Here is an 18,337-nt window from a genome sequence, read left to right as displayed (position 1 = left end):
TAAAAAAAAATGTTTAATAATACTGATAAGGCTCTACAATAATTGTAGACGTGTAATTTATTATGCATTGTTTTAAACATTAGAAATCACTTATAAACTGACAATATTAAAAATATATCAGTTGTAGCTTTTAAAATGTTTTATGATGTTTTATTAATTAAAACATCTTTCTTTACACGCTTTAATTAAAAAGGCACTGGTAAATACAGTATTTCATGTAGCTATGCAGGGCAGCAGAAAGTTGCTCCACAGCTCCATTTCTATACTAAGACAGTTGTTTCAACAGACAAGGTAACAATAACAGTGTGTTTCTGAGCTTTTACATACAAAACATGAATATCATTACGATTTAATTCTTAAAAATACATTACATTTACAATCACCACGTGGAAAAATACAGAACGGATACATTAAGTTGGACAATATCATTTCATTTTGGTGTGATCCATCAAATTATAAATCAGATGACACAAAACACTGTCTTGCTGATGTTTTTTGTCTAAATTAATTTGGTTCAACAAACTCAGTACTGTCAGAAGGCACAATCTGTTTCCCCTTCATTCCCTGTTGCTTTTTCCCCCTGTTCTTTACTTTCTCATTTTCCATAGAATTTTTTGTTTAGGAGGAAGATGAGTAAATTGACGTTGACTTTGGCTTTGTCAAACATCTTCATGACGGCCACGCCTTCGTACTGCAGCTGAAGGAGGTCCTGGACACAGAACACAAATGCATGCAATGAGAAACACACATGCACACGCACACATACATGCACACATACATGCACACACACACACACACACACACACACACAGCAATTTTTGGCCCCGACTTTACAGCCTGGTCAATTCTGTACACACCTTTATTCATACACTATGTACTGTATATCTAATATGTGTTCAATATTGATACATACTGTAAGTACATACATACGGAGACTCCACTACAACAAATGTGTTCACTACTGTAGTCTTTATGTTTGTTTTGATTCTGTGTTATTTCCTGCTAGTAGTCCGATGACAGGAAAAGGACATTTAACCATCTGCCATCAAGGTTTAGTGTTTCAGGATACTGTGACACACTTGGGAAATGTTTACCTGGAAATGAAGCTGGACTTTTTCCATCTCAACTCCCATAAACTTGGCCTTCACCTCAAAATCCCCAACTTCCTCAGAGGGTGAAATGTCAAACATGACATTTTTGAACCTGAAAGAAGAGAGAGACAACAAGATTAATGATAAAAACCATGATCATCATTTTTAGTTTCTTTTGTCCCATTATTGCAGAAATACAAAAACAAGAAGATTGGTGGTTGTCAGCATTTCCACAGTAATTGGAGGAACTGTCAATAGGACTGAAATCTGCTTAAATTTGCTTAGATGGATTTGATGTGTCTGTTTGTAGTAAATAAGTCATAACATTTTAGTCCCTTTCTTTATACATTATTTTTGATCATCAAATTTATATACTGGTTTTAAGAAAAAGAAATACAATAGGAATAACAAATATGTTCTAAATATGTTTGTATTGTACTTATAAGTTGTCGAGGACCTCCTTGAAAACGAGATGGGTTCATCTCAAGGGGTTATTCCCAATAAGAATAAATAATTTATAATAATAATTTATGAGGGACAAAGACAGATGTCATCTCACTAAACAATGCCTCCAATAATATTTTTCTTTCCACAAAAAGAAAGCTGACAAGGCACATCCTACGTTTTGTGTATCAGAAACCAGTTCATAACCAATTCTCATTACTGTGAACAGACATCTTTCCTCTTCTTGGGAAAATATAATCATATTCTGAAGTCGGATGCAACTGAACTAATGGAAACTACAGATTCTTGTGTATAAACCCACAAAGAAAATTGGTAAAAGATGGTTCTGAAAATGGTTCTGCCTTACGAGAAGTTTTGTTTGTTTGATTTTTTTTTTTAGCAATGTTGAAAGGTGATACACACTCATTTAAAACAATGATGTTGGTGGGCAGGTGGGTTGGTTGGGTGGGGGCATCGACACTGCAATCAAAATGTCTCAACATCACAGCCTAACAATAGAAACGTCACTGTAGGTGGTGTAAATCTTAGTAAAAATCCAAAATCTGACCAGCGGAAAGGAGTAACATCAAATTGCAGCTCAACTCACTGGTTTGTCTGAAGTCCTTCTATCTCCAGGATGACTCCTTTCTCATGCAGCCTTGCTGCAGTGTACTTCAGAGACTGTGGCTTCCACTTCTTACTGCCCTTACTTTCGCCTTTGCTGTCCAGTTTTATAGATTTGCGTGCATTCCTGGACACACAAAACACAGTAATACATCAGTAAAGATCACAATCTTTGCCCCATCCATCAAATCCATCTACACAATACAAATAATATGAAGCAAGATTATTATTTACACAGTGAGAAAAAATATTTTGAAAAACTCTTCATCCACTCAAGGTTGAAGACGGAAAGGTACAACTTACTTCCGGTTGAGGTTATCCAGGCAGGTCTTGATGTAGGTATCATAATAGTTCATCTGGTCCTGGTAGAAGGCTGTTTTTGAGTTGAGTGCTGTCAGTGTCTGCTGGAGCTTCACAAGCTCGGCCTTTCTCCTCTGTCTGTAGCGTCTTTGGTAGCGAATGTCCTGTTTATTACAAGTTTTAGCTGCACTTTACAAATTCAGAAGCTGAACAGACCCAACAATACATGTAGCATTGGAGGCATGCACCTGCCTGTGTGGACAAAGAGCTGCTTATGTACCTTTGATATGTCATTGATGAGGTCCTGGTATTTGTTGCTGGCAGTGACAAGGCCAGCCTGCTCCAGGTTACGGAGGTTCCTCAGGATCTTCCTCTTCTTCTGCTCCAGAGGCAGCTGGCTGTCCTCCAGTACTGCCGGGCTGCTCTTCAGACCTTCTGGTGTCTGAGCATCCTGGACTGCCCGGCGCTCTACAACCTTAGTATGCTCCGACTCCTTCAGGAGCAAAGTGATATGAAGACGTGCAAAAAAATGTTAAAACTCTACATAAAAACAAAAAACTTCAGTGCATATGTAATCATTTGACATGAAATGGCTGTTGGGTACATGTGTAAGGAAAAGCAAGATAGAAGAAAACATCACCTGTGGGACAGTAGCAGGGGTCTCAAGAATTTCAGGCAAAGTGTCTCCATGTTGAATCCGAATCACGTCCACTATTAGCTTTTTTGTCCTGATACGCACACAGAATAAGATAATCATTGAGAGACGGAACCTCTTTGTTATATTTCATTTGTAATGCCGCCTAAACCAAAAAAATATATGAAGCTATTGTCATCTGATGGCAGAAAGAAACTCATTTCAAGGCTTAATTTCAGAAAACTTTGGGAAAAGTGTTGTTACTATCCAGACATGTAACAAGTCTGTTACCACAAAGTACTGTACAGCATCAGTTTTCAACTGCTTTAAGTCCTACCATATGGTTATGTTTGTCTGTTCATCCAGTTGCCTCAAAAAGCTACTGAACAGATTGCAATATAATTTAGTGGAAAGTAAGACAATGAGCAGAGGAATATCTTATTAGTTTTTGGTGCAGGCTTGGTTGGTTCCAATAGCCCCATCATACGTATGTAAGACGAATGTATCAATATAGACCAGGCATATTTTTGGGAAACAGTTTGTCACCATTCCCATGAATTACATTAAATATTTGGAAAATCCTAACAAGTTTTTTTTTCTTTTCTCTTTCAATGTTCCGAGCTGTATTCCTACAGCTGGTTGCCAAAATCTTGCTAACTAGGCCAGAGCACATTATGCAATTACAACAAAATTTAGAAGACAAATGCATACATATCAACTTAAACTTAAAAATTGTATATGCCAAAAAAATAAATAAGAGACAAACTCTCCAAAAAACAGTCTCTTGTAAGAAACAGATCCAGGCGGATACATGTTTGTAGGCAAGATAACCCTGACCAGCAAACCCCTTTCCTTTTTGGACAGGAAATGATAGAAGAACAGGAAAGGCAACAGAGACACGCTACTGAGTGATAGCTACAAAGAAACACACTGTGTCAAGAAGGGTTAAGTACAGTGCATCACATGGCATTCATAGCAATCCCAAAACTCTATATTACCGTAGGTACTTCTGAGTAAATGTGATTTAGGGCAATGGTTTTAAACATACTTTAAAGACTAGATTATGGCACCTGAAATAACGGGTATTTATAATATAAATATTTCATTTATAAATAAATGTATAAATGCTCATACTGTAAGCATTCCAATGAATGCAACATCAATTAGCACTATTTGACAAGCTAGACAACAGAGTTTACATAAGTGATTTGTCTCAGCATCCTCTCACAGTAAACTTACTTTGTCATTAGAGTCTTCAAGTCTTTGTCATCTCCTTCCAGTAGCTCAAACTTGCTGGTTAGGGTGAGGGAGATCTCTGTCTTGGCCAGCTGGCTCAGAGCACTCTCTCTGTTTGGGTCATGTGGGTCTACTGCTCCTTCACCTGAAATAGAACAGCACAGCGTGTAACATGATACAGTAAATACACTATAGACAACTTGTGATTATATATAATGTTTGTTTGACAGTACCGAGCAATGTCTCTACATCAGGGACGTCTCCCAGGTCCTGCAGCAGCTCATGCAGCAAGTCATTGTGGTCAGGAGAGATGGCCTCCAGATGTTCCAAAAGCAGCTGAACAATTACAGATGTGATTAGTCCTGTACAAATTAACTGTTGACTATGCTCATGGCACACAAACACAAAGTAAAGGCCTGCAGATAATACAATACAGAAATATATAGGTAAAATGAATCATGTGCCCATTTAAATCATGCTTTTGTTCTTCATTCATCAAGGTAACAGCAGGAGATCATAAAATGATCTTAGTGTGCTAAATGAAGGTTGAGAGAGCATCTGCTCAAACCAACATGCACGTCATCTCCATTGTTAGTCCTTGCGTAAATAAGTGTGTAGTGAAACTGATGACAAAAGGACACAGATGCCTTTAGCTTACTGATGTCCTCACCACTACCCTTTCCAAGGAAGCGGTCTGGAAATATAAAGAGAGGAAATGGGGGGATGATGATGTAAAGAAAGTAGCTGTGTGACAAACAAGCAATAAAGGAAGAGAAAGGGACAAGAGATGACTATACTGTACATCCTAATAACAGGGGGCAACATACTGTAGATAAACTAGGTATTATAATGCAATGCATTCTAATGAACTGGTTTGTATGATATATGAAAAGTTAGGATATCCTACAGAATAGGCAACTGGCGGCTGTGTGATGACTGGTCACATGACAGTTAAGTTTAGCGGTCTTTACAGTTAAATGTAGCCGAGAAAAGGTTTACCGTGAGCCGAGTAACGGTGGTTGTTGCTTCGGAGGCTGCTGCAGTTAAGTTTAGCCAACAAAAGGGGGCCGTCGTGCGGCGACGACAGTTTAGTTTAGTCATAAAAACGACTAGTTAAGAATAGGAAAAAGATTGTGGTTTGGATTAAAACACCGGCCCCCTGAAGTAGTACTCCTGGGACACAAACACACATTTCCTGGGTGAAAGTCTGTCCCGGTGTTTTTATGACCCATCCATCCACCCCGACCTCCTCCCTATGTGGACCAGAGTGGTTTTATACACCAGCAGCCAACGTGGTGCATACAGCAACAGATCCGTTGAATAAATATGATACAGGCTATTGCTTTTAGTAGCTTTATGTAGGAATGGCTCGTGAGTGTAATAACATGTCAAGTCTGGATGTATTTGGACTTTTCAGATTTACATGACCTGCTGGTTTAGGAATAAGAACCGTATAAAGACTTTAGGAGCATATAGAATATTTGATTTCAAACAATCAACTATTTGATCCCTTCAGAATTTTCTTAAATGTGGTATGCTGAGAGAACGGGGTGAATTTCTAGTAGTACTGTTAGTATTAGCAGTAGTAATGCTCATTCTTCTAGTAGTAGTTATACCCACATATGTAATACTAGTACTCATGGCACGAGTACAAGAAGAATAATCAGAATATTGTGAATTTGACTGCAACATTGCAAGGGAAAATGAAAGTTGAGATAAAGATGACACAGAACCAGTTGTAGAATCAAACAGTCTGGTTTGACATTAAATCTATTGTGCGTAGTTTCTGTCGCCCGCATGAGGAATTCTAAGTAATGACAACAAAACTGTCAGTGTGCCACATGATTCATGGCTTACGTGATCGCGCAAGACACTGCATGTCCTCAAATGACACCCTGAGGCAAGTTCATATCTGGTCTAAAGAATGTTAGAGTCATTTTGGTTGGGTTTACCGAGTGGGTATTGATGATCTCATCTATTGAGATGTAGATGATAGGCTTGCTTAGAGTCACCATGTCTGAGTATTCATCAATATTAAACTTCTCCTCAGGTTCAGGGACATCACATGCTGACTGGAAAAATTCCCTGGAAGAGGAAGAATATCAGTATTAAGTGGTTATTAGTCTTAAATCTTGACATAGATAAAGGCCAGCATTAGAAAAAATAAAGTGACGCTGTTCAGTCACAATACTGAATTTTCTTCAATGTGCCTATGACTTTTTCAACTTCAGTAAATTGCTCATGCTGACTCATTTCCAGGAAATGGAGTACTGTTTATGTGGATTTCCAGTAATAATAAGTCAACCACTTTGGCAGATAACTGCCCACATCATGGCCCAGCCCTTCTTATTTGTGAGATTGTACAGGCCTGTCTGAAGTTTAGTAGATTTTAGTGAACATGTCTCCCAATTGGGGATACAGCAGATAATAGCTTCTTCCTTTGTCAGGATTACCTCTACTTCCATCATGTTGGCTTAACTGGTTCCTGACCTTCCTGACAAGTTAAACATGTTTATCAACAGGATTTACTTTATTTTTTCATACTCTTGACTTTGTAATTGGAAGGAAAATATATTTTTGCATGCGCACATTCTGACCTCCTGTGGGTTTTTTGCTAGATCATGTTTTTTTTAGTTTTTTTTAAACCAAAACTGTATGTAATTAAGGTGTCATGCGAGACTTGCCTATGCTCAATATTGCCCTGAGATAAAAAAAAAAAAACCTAGGTGTACCACCTACACAGCATATTTGTTTTCTGTCAATATTAAATTTATCTTTTCTTACCTAAACTTCTCATATGTCTGAGAAATGTAGTTGTTCATTGGCGTCATATGTGCATTCTCGCCCTCAAACAGCTTATTGGCAGCAGCATGCTGTAGCATCTTTGCAACAGACCCCAGGTTACGACGCTGGTCTACGTGAAGCTGCCCTCCTGCTGACATGTCGATGATGTCGAAGCCATCGGGGGCCACGATGGCTGGGTTCATGTAGCGATAGTACAGCAGGTTTCCTACAATCTGTCATAAATAGAAGAGAACGCATCATTAAAACCTTTTGAAAAATAAAATTGCGCTGATCTCAGCATGCTCACAATAAAGCATGCAGAGAGAACTGTGTGAACAGAATCTTAACACACCGTACTGTGAATGAAAAAAACAAATATATATGAATACATCCGAGGGCTTCTACCTTCATCAGCTCATCCTCTGAGGCATCTGGAAACTTTTCATGGAGGCTGTTCTTCAGAACTTTTGCTATGTATCTCATGCCATAACTACATGCAAAACAAAAAGCATCGATGGGACATCAAACATAAACAACATGCATGTATGTAATATAGGACAACTGATAGCAAGCTCATGACAGAAAAACTAGAGGATGTATTTGAAACATTGCAACTTGCATTATTACTTTTGAGTATTGTGTCTCTTTATATGTATACTTACATAATATTAGCACCATCTAGTGGTATACACAGTCTTCAGCAATTTTGGAATTTTTCTTTTTTTTTTAATTAAAGAAATAATCAAAAGATGAATATTTACGTCGCAATCACAGAACTGGGTTACCTGGGTGTGGTTAAACACAGAGCAGAGTTCTTTTTTTCTGTTTGAGCAACTGATCAGACGGCTGCTTGCTCCAAAGCAATAATAATCTAGTAATAACCATGTCTCAACAGGTAGCTGAAACCTTGACAACCAGACTGAGATGCCAAAGCATATGATCATATGCTGTCCAGCCCTATTTTAGTCACATTGCTCTCATTATATTGTTCAATAATGTAAAAACAACTAAAGAGGAGAGAGACAAATACTCAACAGAAGGATGAGAAAATAGAATAAAATTGCTAGATAATAAATAAAAGAAATCATTGCACAGAGAGAAAACGTTTTTGTATCCTCCAATTACTTTCACCACATTATTAGCCACACCACATTTAAATAATCCAACTGCACTTTGAAAGCACATTGACTCTCAAAACATATCGAAGTTTAACATTTTTTACAAAGGTATTATTTATTGTATTGCCTTGTATTACGGCATTTTTCCATTACATGGTACCTGCTCGACTCGCCTCGACTCTACTCGCCTCGACACACTGTGCGTCCGTTTTCCATTGCAGATTTTAGTACCGCCTCAGCGTGGCTGGTCGTTATGACGTATCGATGCACACACCAGCGCACAAGTATAAACATCAGGCCACTTGAGTTTGTTATACAGTTCTGTGGAGGCTCCACGCAGAGCTTTCGCCGTAGCCTGTGTAGCCTATGTAAAAGTGGCCTGATGTTTGTGCGCTGGTGTGTGCGTGGAGCCGGCCATGTGTGTGTGTAGTTAGGCTACGGCGAAAGCACTGCCGGAGCCTCCGCATAACTGTAAACAAGTGGCACCGCAGTAAACTACTGTGACCTAACGCGACACACACACAGAACGTTGAAGGTGTGTGTTGTTGCCAGAAGACACATTTTGTTTCAAATGAAGCTGGAGGCAGCAAAAAAAAACAGCTGGCTAAACTGTTTAAAAATAGCGGGTTTGTTCAGGACACCCCCGTCTGTCGCTTTCACGTCACCTTTTCGGCTCGCCTCAGCTCGCTTGGAACCTCGACTGAGGAGGTACTAAAAAAGTACCTGTTAGCAGGTACCAGGTACTTTTTTTCGTAATGGAAAACCAAAATAGGCGAGTAGAGTCGAGGCGAGTCGAGTAGGTACCATGTAATGGAAAAACGCCATTAGACTGCATTATACCCAACCCTGTATAACAGAAAGAAACTGAATTCCATCACGTCTTGGATAACTTTGTTAGAACACTTTGAATGAAAAATGTCAAACCACATTTTATTCTTACAAATACGCTGGTTTAAACAGCAGAAAATGACAGAGTCAACTAAATAATGCTGACCAATATGCTCAGGCATTGACAAGCACGTCACAGAAAACAGAAAGGATAAGTGGACATTGACACTTAACAGGTCCTAAAACTTACGGGATATTATCCAGTGAGGACACAATGGAGTTCAAGACCTTATCTGTAGCAGAGCGTAGAGCCAGACTGGATGCCTCCAGGCGGTTGCGTACTTCCTCATGTGACATGGCCTGCTCCGGAGTCACTTCATAAGGCAGCTTGCTGATGGACAAAAACAGTGGGAATGTTTAAGGCTCATTGTGGTCAGTTCATGGTGGTGGTTTTTGTGCATTTTCCACACTAGGTAAAAATTCTGTATGTTTTAGATTACTGCAAAATAATTTTTAAAGCATACCATAAACTGATTTGCTACAATAAATGTAATGGCAGTATCTCTGGTAAACAGAAAATTATTTTGGTAATAAAACAATACAAATTAACCCAAAAAAAAAAATAACATAACAAAAGGTCAACACAAATGACCACTGGGCACATCATATACATCTGATCCTATATAGCAAACCTTGGACCATGTCAACAACCAGCCCAGTCCGCAAGATTTTCACCCACTGTATGTATTCCTACCTGGCCTCTCCAGTAGCCGTCTCTAGCTGGTTGACCCAGGCTTTATACACATCCACTGGGTTGGTGTTGATGCCCAAACTCTTGTCCTCAATGATGTCTTTGACCACTGGAGCTAGCAGCTGCCTGAGTGTGTTGTGGCCACGTGCACCTCTGTTGAAGCTCACCACCATCTTAATGACTGTTGGGTTCCCCGTCACTATGTCCTGGATCTGGTCCACCTTAGAACTGAGACACATGGAGAAGATGGTACAGTTGATCAGTACTGTACACCGAACAACAAACACAACACAAAATGCTGAGTACATGGGTTTTAGGAATTCCACTCTATTCGAAGGATCCTATAGTCACGTATGTAACTGTAATACATTAAAACCAACAGTGACTTAAGAGTATGGCACATTATTGATTAAAGCTGTAGGTGCTCACTTGATTTCCTCCTCTAGAGCCGTCTTGAAGAGTTTGAGCAGCAGGTATTCCTCTCTCTGGTTAGAGGCGTAGTTGTACAAGGTGAACACCACAGTGTCCATAAACTTAGTGGACTTGTTTTGAGGCATCTGGAAGATCAGCTTTGCCAGGTAAGGTGGATTGGTCTAAAGTGGAGGGAAAGAAAAGGAGTAGCACACAGTGTGTCTGAAACTGCACCTTTTCATCGTATTAAACCTTTTAAGCTGAGTAGATGCAAGTAGTAGTGTAAGACATTTTTTTGTATTACCTGGAGCAAGTAAAAGAGATGTTGGTAGGCTTCCAGTTTCCTTCTTTTGCCTTTACTTAGACCCTTGATACCCAGTCTGTCTCCTGTGGTCAAGTCCTCTTTATTTTTCTTGTTCTTCATTTTCTTATTATGGGACACAACATCCTTTTGAAAGAAATACACACCAAATGAGTTAAGCAACAAAACTGGACAGAGACATTATTAGAGGAATTTAATAACAGGTGAGTGTTACTGTAAGAGCCTTTGCCTGAAACGTGTGCCATTACCAAGCTATAAATGATCAACCAACATAAAATCATGGTATACCTTTCCTTTCCTTGTACACATAAAAGCAAGGGTTGCCAACCTGCAGAGTGATTCTGTTTTTCACCAGCAGTCCAATCTTTATATCCATCAGGTTCAAGTCTTTCTCCATCTGCTGATTGGAGCGAATATTGGTGACCACTTCTTCCCTAAGCCGTGTCACTTCCTGCTCTTCCTGAAGGTCCAGGGCGCTCTGCTCCAACAAGTGAACAAACTTACGCACCACTGACAGAGGAGGATCCTTGGCCCCAGCTAAGATTTGGCATATAAGAAAGTCAGCTAAAGCACTGGTCTTTCATACATTCACACACATGTAATGACATTTAAGTATTACATTTATTTAGATTTTTATATTTCAGTATTCAAATTTTGCCATTTTATATATTTTTGTTTGTTATTCTTTATTTATTTCTTTACTTTATTTAGATTTAGCTATTTTATATTTTGTCTGTTTGGTTCGTTGTTGTGAAACAATGACCATAAAGATTCTATTCTAAATTTGTATTGTAGCCTGGGCAATACAGACAAAAATCTAAAATCTTAGAATTTTTGGGCAAATACCTTTATATCAATATATATGTATCAAAATACCGTGACTTTAATTTAGGAATGTAATAGCAGCTTTCAGACGATTCACATATACATACAGAGGAAAATTTGGAAAAAGAAAATCATAAGTAATGCGAGTATGAAGACTAAACTAGTAGAGTAAACAGACCGATAAACTCAAAAAATAGTGACACCTAACTAGAATGCATCTTTTAAACCAGGAAAATACTATATAATAAATAAATAACTAATGTTGAAATATGCACATAATCAAAATCATCAATCACAATATTGATATTATATCAATAAAACTCTGCTGCAGGAGTGTAAAAGCCTTTTTGACTCACTTAGGGTTCTGTAATCATCTCTGGCTTTGTTGGCCTTTAGAAAAGCCTGGATTTTCACAATTTCTTTTTCCTAAAACACACAGATAGCAGTGAGTCTTACACAACGTGGAACAAACCCCACAAATCCAAAAGATGCTGCTCAGTGATGAAGTTTGACTGAAGTGTTACTCACGTGATCTTTGAAGAACCGCAACCTCTGATTGTATTTACGTTTGGCTTTCCACATTTTCACCACAGACTGGATCTACAACACCAGTGTTTTATGTCAGGTCTTTGATACGGCAGCTGTGTTATTAATGTTAAGTACATGCAAATTAATTTAATAAATGTTTAAAAATGCCAGCTAAGATGGTTATTGTAGTTTGTGGTGGATCATTTTCAGAGACTGGTCATAAAGCACTCATTTACAAGAAAGGGGTGCATAGCTTTAGAGTTGTCTAGTCATTCAATAACTATACTTTTTACCAGATTATTTTCATAAAAAGGAAAACAATGTATTACCTTGACAACAGAAGCAACATTTTTCTGAAGCAAATTCATCCTGTTTTTGTACATTTTCTTCTGTTTGTAACCTCTCCAGGAGGCCTGCAAAAAAACAAAAAAAATGTGATCAAACATTTATGTGCATGCTACAAGTGGTGTTTTACATGAGTGATACCGGAGCATGGATTATTAAACTTGGGTAGTCAATCATTTTCCAAGGTGTTGTCTTTGAGGTGTTGTCACTGCTCTAAATAAATATTTTACGTGCTTTTTCTGGTTTTGGATTTTCTTTAAAGAATGATGCAAACATAAAAATATACAGTCAGTATACTGTTTGTAAACTAGAGTACATTTTAATCTTTTTGCATGGCCATCTCTATCAATTTATTACTGCTGACCACAGATGCAATACGGATCTCTGAAGTTGATCTGATTTCTGACATCAAATCACTATTCACAGTTCACTACCTGCAATTTGATGACATGCGGTTCTTGCTGGCGTAGATACTCCATTCTCTGGGCGTGCTTTTTCCTGACCAGGTAACCTCTGATCCTCGCCTGCAGCTGGATCACCATGGATTCATTGGCCATCCATAGTTGTTCCCTGTTATATTCTGCAGTCAAACAGCTGACAACACTCTAAGGGGAAAAGGCATGTTTTAAATTGGTTCAGGTTGAAAAAAGCTTCTATAGTGGAAACATTATCTGGTCAAATTAATAGTCATTTCAAAAGTAGGAAATCATCCCACCATTGGGATACAAGTATTACATAACAGCAGGGGGTACCTGGATTTCATCTTTACTCAGCTGGCCACCCTTGTGTTCAAATCCTTCTGGCTCCTCCCAGGTGCCCTGCCCAGTCTCCAGGTTATAGTAGTAGTCATATCTGTCCTTGATGTAATGTTTTACCCACACACTATCAGTGGCGCCTGGAGGAAAGCAGAAAGTGCTCCTTTAGACACAGTCAGACAATGTCATATTGAAACCCGAATCTAAAATTCAGGTGACTTCTCACTGTATGTATCAATTTCTTAAACACTGAGCTTCCTTTCTTGTTGTATTTGTGCAGTAAGTCAAGTTACCTTTAGAAGCACTGTTTGTTTGTCTCTGCGCCAGTTCAGCCTGGTATGCGTCAGCACATTCAGGGAGCACCGCTCTCAGTCCTGCTCTGGGAACTTGCAAAGACTGTAGTGTATTTTGAGAGTCCCCCTCGGCCACTATCACGTTAATATCAGCGACTGCTCCAGCCACTAGCAACGTAAACAAGATTGAACCAAATGAGCAGTTGTTGAGTCAAATATGAAAACAGCACAGTAACCGCAAAGTAAAAACTAGTAAGTGAGTAAATGATATGTTTTATATATTTATATTTTAATATCAAACATCCATAATAAATGACAAATAAGCTGAACTGCCACATGGCAGAGCAGGTCTAAGAGAAAATATCTGCAGAAAAAAATAAATAAATACTGTCACATGCCTACATGCAATCAAAATGCAAGTATTGTTTACTCATGGTTTGGGTCATTATGCTCTTTAAATGAAAAAATTGTGTTGGCACACTATCAACCTTGCACTAAAGTAATCAAGTAAGTAGGAGGAGCTGTAATCTAATGACAGTTGAAAAAAAGCTACTATCAGAGATGCGTGGTAATCTAAAAAATAATCCTCTGGACAATCAGAATCTAGTACTCAATCAGCTCATCGTTTAACAAAAATGAACCAAACCTGAATCAACTATTGTTTAATTAGTTATGTTATGGATGAGTGAATTTAAACTCCGGGTACATACATTTGAGAGCCTCCTCTTCATCCTGGTTGGCTGTGTGTATGGCCTCTTGGATTTGGTCCAGCCACAGTACTGCAGACTCGTCTCCAGAGCTCTACAATCAGGTGAAAGCACAATATGACTTCTATTCTTTTCTCTTAGTAGAGTACACCTCAGACACATAAGGCATTGTTCATGTCGCACAATACTAACGTGATATCAAATTATAAGTCTCTTGAAGCAATTTTAGTCAAAATATTCATCATGTCCAAGGTTAGAAATTATTGTAGTTACAGTTACATCAACAAGTTAGTATTGTGGAGATTTTGCTCTGCGGCAGTAGCACTTTATAGCAACACTGATTACCAACACTACACAAGCTTAGAGCAATGGCAAATAATAGAAAGTACCATTTCCCCTGTGTCCAGAGGTAAGATCTAAGGAAAAAGAAAAAATGTCAATGGTTGACAATAGTTATACTACAAACATATCCTCGCCCCCACTTAATCAACCACTTTGTACTAACAAAAACAGACCCTGACAATATAACATCACAACAACTACATATGTTTATTCAGCCTGACTGTTGTATTCCTTCTCAGGCTAATTTTAGAGTATCCCTGACCACAGGGCTAACAGGAAGGAAGTCACCATTAAAACACACTGAGCAGACTAAAAGCAGCTTTCTTGTTTATATATGCATCTGACCAATGATTTCCCATGGCAGGGTCAGTCTTGCTGCCAAACAGTTATGTGAAACACAGTACAATTACTATAACACATCCATGATCTAATTCCTGTACAATATGATAGTGTTAGAAAAATAGCATACATTTTCATACAGATGCAGAATCTTACAATATCCCAAAACATATGTGACTACTCAATTCCATAACCAGGCTGAGCAACACTACCATCACCCTGAAATGACTGCAAAAGCCAAATCACTTTTAATACCAAAACAAGCGAACCACAATACAATACTTATTGTAACAGTAATCAGTGGGATTTGATATGAATCACAGCTGTAGATGAACCATTGGGCAGTGTCCTCTCGCCCCAGTGAGTCAGTGGTGAGTTACTGACGCAGGCACACGGGAATTCAGTTTTCAAGCCTGGACAGGAAACATGCTCACTGCACCATACAAACAGACAAGCGCCCCACATACAGTACACTAGCAGGAAGCTAGGCTTGAGTACAGACCGTTATCAGTTCTACTGTTGCGCTGCAGAAATGCAAAACAGCAAATTTCGCAGATGGAGAACTCCTACATTTATTGAACAGAAGCAACAGCGAGAGGGGTGAAGACAAGAAAACCTTTAAAACTCTGGGACACAGACTGGAGGGTGATATGGCCGACCTTGTGCCAGGACTACTCATTTGTTTGATGACAGTTCAGACCTTTCAGCAGGATGGTAAGTTTATTAAATTACTATAAGTTTACCAAAAGGATAAATGCATTTATTTTTAAAGCCAGGGTCCAAAATAAGATTTATACTTAAACTTAAAACATTAAGCTTTTTGGTTAAGGGTTCATCTCCCAACTCAAAGTTATAAAATACAAACGAAAAACATTGCAATAAAAACATTTAATGATACATAATTTTATGACAGAAATAGATATAAAACTAGAAAATCTTTAAATGACAGACAACAGATAGCATGATTAACTACAATTTCTGTTTTAACATTGTTTCAAATGTACTTTTATTATAAAACTAAAGTTGCTTTAATGCCAAAAACATTGTTTTTCTACCTATTTATAGGAAATAGGACCACAACTAAAATGCCAACTGGTGCGATACCAAAAACCTTCAAGGGGAGGACCTACGAACACAATCAAACAAACCAGCTCTATCCCAGCACAAACCCTTGGCTGTATGTGGACTCGGAGGACCCAGTGACAGACTATACCACAGGGGTCCTCAGCACCAGGGTCATACCTTCATCATACATCCTGGCTATGCTGGTGGGTATCCCCGCCAACGTCTACATTCTGACCTTCCTCAGACTCAAAACAAAGTCCTTGTCCACAGTTGTTCTTTACCTGAACCTGGCCTTGTCCGACCTGCTGCTGCTGCTCTCTCTGGCGCTGCGTGTTCACTACCACTTCAACGGGAATAACTGGATATTTGGGGAAATCTCCTGCCGGTTTATCACAGCCTTGTTTTATGGCAATGTTTATAGTTCAGCTCAAACTATAGCTTGCATCAGTCTGAAGCGCTACCTGGCTGTGGTCAGACCGTTTTTGTACAGAAGGCTGGCTAAGACTACGCTGGCAGTGTGGACGTGCTTGGTTGTCTGGTTCCTGTTCGGCGCTGCCATTGTGCCTGAGCTCCTGGTCAGGCAGAGCTACCACGTTACCCAGCTGGAAGTCACCACCTGCCATGATGTACTTCCCCTAGAAGAAAAATCCCATTCCGTGCTGGTGCCATACAGGCTGATGATGGTTTGTCTGGGCTTCATAGTGCCCTTCCTGATTTGCATCTATGCCCATGTGGCAGTAGTATACCACCTAGGGCAATCTCGTTGTGACTGGAAACCTTTTATCAGGGTCAGCACTCTAGTTTTCATCATCTTTGCGGTGTGTTTTTTGCCAAGTGGTATCCTGCATATCGCCCACTACATCCGCCTGTTTTCCAGTGGGGATGACAGACTGTATGGATACTACAGAGTAGCGGCGTGTCTCTGCTGCTTCCATAGTTGTCTGGATCCCTTCCTGTGTATGCTCATTTCAAAGATGGCAGCTTCAGAACTACAATTCATCTCCCTCCGCGGGATACCTCAGAGGTCAACTGTTATGACGTGAGACGGGATGTGTTTGTACAGAAAAAAACTTCTCCTTGCTGGACCATTGTTTGTTAGATAGATCCCAAAAATGGGAAATTAATAATAAATAGGAACAAGCAGGGAAGCACAAGCCCAGATACACAGATAGGAAAGTTAAAACTGTGAATTTAACAGAGTGATACTGCAGATTGATACTGCAGTCTCCAAAAGAACACCAAGCACTGTGAAGTTTTAGGAATAAGAGGATCAGGAAGGGAACATTTAGACGGTGAATATACAAGCCTATCATGTTAACCCAGCCAAACCTCAGATTGGGAAACTGTTGGCTTGATGACACAGAATCACGTTGACAACAATAATATTTTCTCTTTGCCTTGTTACAAGTCAGGATTAAATAATTTAAAAAAAATCCCAGTTTTTAATTACATGTATAATATGTATATAAAAGTTATACATCAACATTAAGCTATTCAGGTTCATAATGATGCAGTGATGTAATGTCGGGGATGAGAGACTGCTGTGCAGTTCCAATATAACTAGTGATTAGAATGAGATAAAGTATTGACATGCATTGACAACACTGGTTTATTCAGCCATTAAGGTTTTGTTTTTCATATTTTGCACTTTGAGGATGTGAGAGGCAGAAGAACATTTCTTTACATAAATGCTTTATAAATCTAGAGTCACAATACCTGGCAGATGAGTTGCTTGGTATATTGTAGGACATTATGGTAGTGTTTGGCAGTGGCTGGGTTCACCCCTGTCAACTTGGCTGTAGGGAGTAGCAGGGCTGCAAGTGTCTGCTGATGATCACCGGAGTTGAGCGCCTCATTGATCTCAGCTATAGCTATGATGCCTGGAAGTAAAAGACAAGAACTATTTGACACTTGATCCGTCAATGCGTTTCATTTATGTGGCGTTTTTAAAAAAATCTCACACCTAGAACAAAACCTTTTCCAAGGTTTGAAACTGATGGCTTAAAAGACATCAACATCCACAAGCTATTCAACGTTAAACATAACCAGAAATCTACAAGACTTTCTTACGTTCATGCTCCTCGTGGACCTGAATGTTGACTGTGTCGATGCATTTTTGAACATCATTCCAGGTGAGGAACTCTTGGCCCTTGGCAAGAGCCTCGCCTCGTAGTTTGATAAGAGTGTCAGCATACCTGAGGGAGAGGTCCATGGAGAAGTTCAACAAAGTTTCATAGACATTTAATGGACCACTACACGTCAGCCCATAAGGTTAACTAGAGAACAACTCAGCCATTTTACCTGTTTAGGTTGTCTTGGTCCATGTTGGTGAAGCCCAGAGGAGAGTCTGTTAGTTGCTCAATCACAGCCTGGGGGTCTTTGGTGTCCAGCACCTCATTCAGCACTGCTACAGCTGACAGCATCTCAACAGCTACACTCAGCTCCTCGTGGCTCAAGCCAGACTAAAAACATACAGTAAAAGGTCTGAATCACATGCATGAAGCGACATTTAACTGCAGTTATGTATAACACTGACCTCCCCTATACCTGTAAGCATATCTGTATCAGCAAGTGGGTCCACACATGTTAAAGAAT

The 18,337-nt window shown here is 39.2% G+C and overlaps 2 protein-coding genes across 3 annotated transcripts in view; one reads left to right on the top strand and one right to left on the bottom strand.

The window, feature by feature from the left end:
* Window positions 1-38: 38 nt before the first annotated feature.
* iqgap2 (IQ motif containing GTPase activating protein 2) overlaps window positions 39-18,337 on the bottom strand; it is a 38,593-nt gene continuing 20,294 nt past the window's right edge. The window contains exons 13-39 of one of the 2 annotated variants that reach the window (XM_031309171.2): window positions 18,044-18,204; window positions 17,813-17,937; window positions 17,459-17,622; window positions 14,386-14,412; window positions 14,000-14,090; window positions 13,290-13,457; window positions 12,994-13,136; window positions 12,676-12,846; window positions 12,226-12,309; window positions 11,897-11,968; window positions 11,725-11,794; window positions 10,872-11,080; window positions 10,526-10,669; window positions 10,240-10,403; window positions 9,814-10,038; window positions 9,310-9,450; window positions 7,519-7,603; window positions 7,114-7,346; window positions 6,282-6,414; window positions 4,563-4,665; window positions 4,333-4,474; window positions 3,100-3,187; window positions 2,740-2,952; window positions 2,463-2,623; window positions 2,143-2,286; window positions 1,095-1,203; window positions 39-709 (exon numbers count right to left, since the gene is read on the bottom strand). In XM_031309171.2, coding sequence (XP_031165031.1) covers window positions 596-709; window positions 1,095-1,203; window positions 2,143-2,286; window positions 2,463-2,623; window positions 2,740-2,952; window positions 3,100-3,187; window positions 4,333-4,474; window positions 4,563-4,665; window positions 6,282-6,414; window positions 7,114-7,346; window positions 7,519-7,603; window positions 9,310-9,450; window positions 9,814-10,038; window positions 10,240-10,403; window positions 10,526-10,669; window positions 10,872-11,080; window positions 11,725-11,794; window positions 11,897-11,968; window positions 12,226-12,309; window positions 12,676-12,846; window positions 12,994-13,136; window positions 13,290-13,457; window positions 14,000-14,090; window positions 14,386-14,412; window positions 17,459-17,622; window positions 17,813-17,937; window positions 18,044-18,204 — 3,684 coding nt within the window. In that variant the 3' untranslated portion in view covers window positions 39-595. The remainder of the gene's footprint in view (window positions 710-1,094; window positions 1,204-2,142; window positions 2,287-2,462; window positions 2,624-2,739; window positions 2,953-3,099; window positions 3,188-4,332; window positions 4,475-4,562; window positions 4,666-6,281; window positions 6,415-7,113; window positions 7,347-7,518; window positions 7,604-9,309; window positions 9,451-9,813; window positions 10,039-10,239; window positions 10,404-10,525; window positions 10,670-10,871; window positions 11,081-11,724; window positions 11,795-11,896; window positions 11,969-12,225; window positions 12,310-12,675; window positions 12,847-12,993; window positions 13,137-13,289; window positions 13,458-13,999; window positions 14,091-14,385; window positions 14,413-17,458; window positions 17,623-17,812; window positions 17,938-18,043; window positions 18,205-18,337) is intronic. The other variant, XM_031309172.2, reaches the window with a different exon arrangement.
* Window positions 15,063-17,687, top strand: f2rl2 (coagulation factor II (thrombin) receptor-like 2). Its single transcript, XM_031309174.2, has 3 exons — window positions 15,063-15,391; window positions 15,743-16,834; window positions 16,874-17,687. The coding sequence occupies exons 1-2, from the start codon at window positions 15,328-15,330 to the stop codon at window positions 16,783-16,785; spliced, it is 1,107 nt and encodes a 368-aa protein (XP_031165034.1). The 5' UTR covers window positions 15,063-15,327; the 3' UTR covers window positions 16,786-16,834; window positions 16,874-17,687.

This window comes from Sander lucioperca, chromosome 2, assembly GCF_008315115.2.
Source record: "Sander lucioperca isolate FBNREF2018 chromosome 2, SLUC_FBN_1.2, whole genome shotgun sequence".
Lineage (NCBI taxonomy): Eukaryota > Metazoa > Chordata > Actinopteri > Perciformes > Percidae > Sander > Sander lucioperca.
This window is presented reverse-complemented; position numbering and strand designations above follow the sequence as displayed.

Coding starts and splice junctions, on each gene's coding strand:
- f2rl2 (XM_031309174.2), top strand. CDS start 15,328: ATGGCCGACCTTGTGCCAGGACTACTCATTTGTTTGATGACAGTTCAG. Junction 15,392..15,742: donor TCAGACCTTTCAGCAGGATG/GTAAGTTTATTA, acceptor ACCTATTTATAG/GAAATAGGACCACAACTAAA.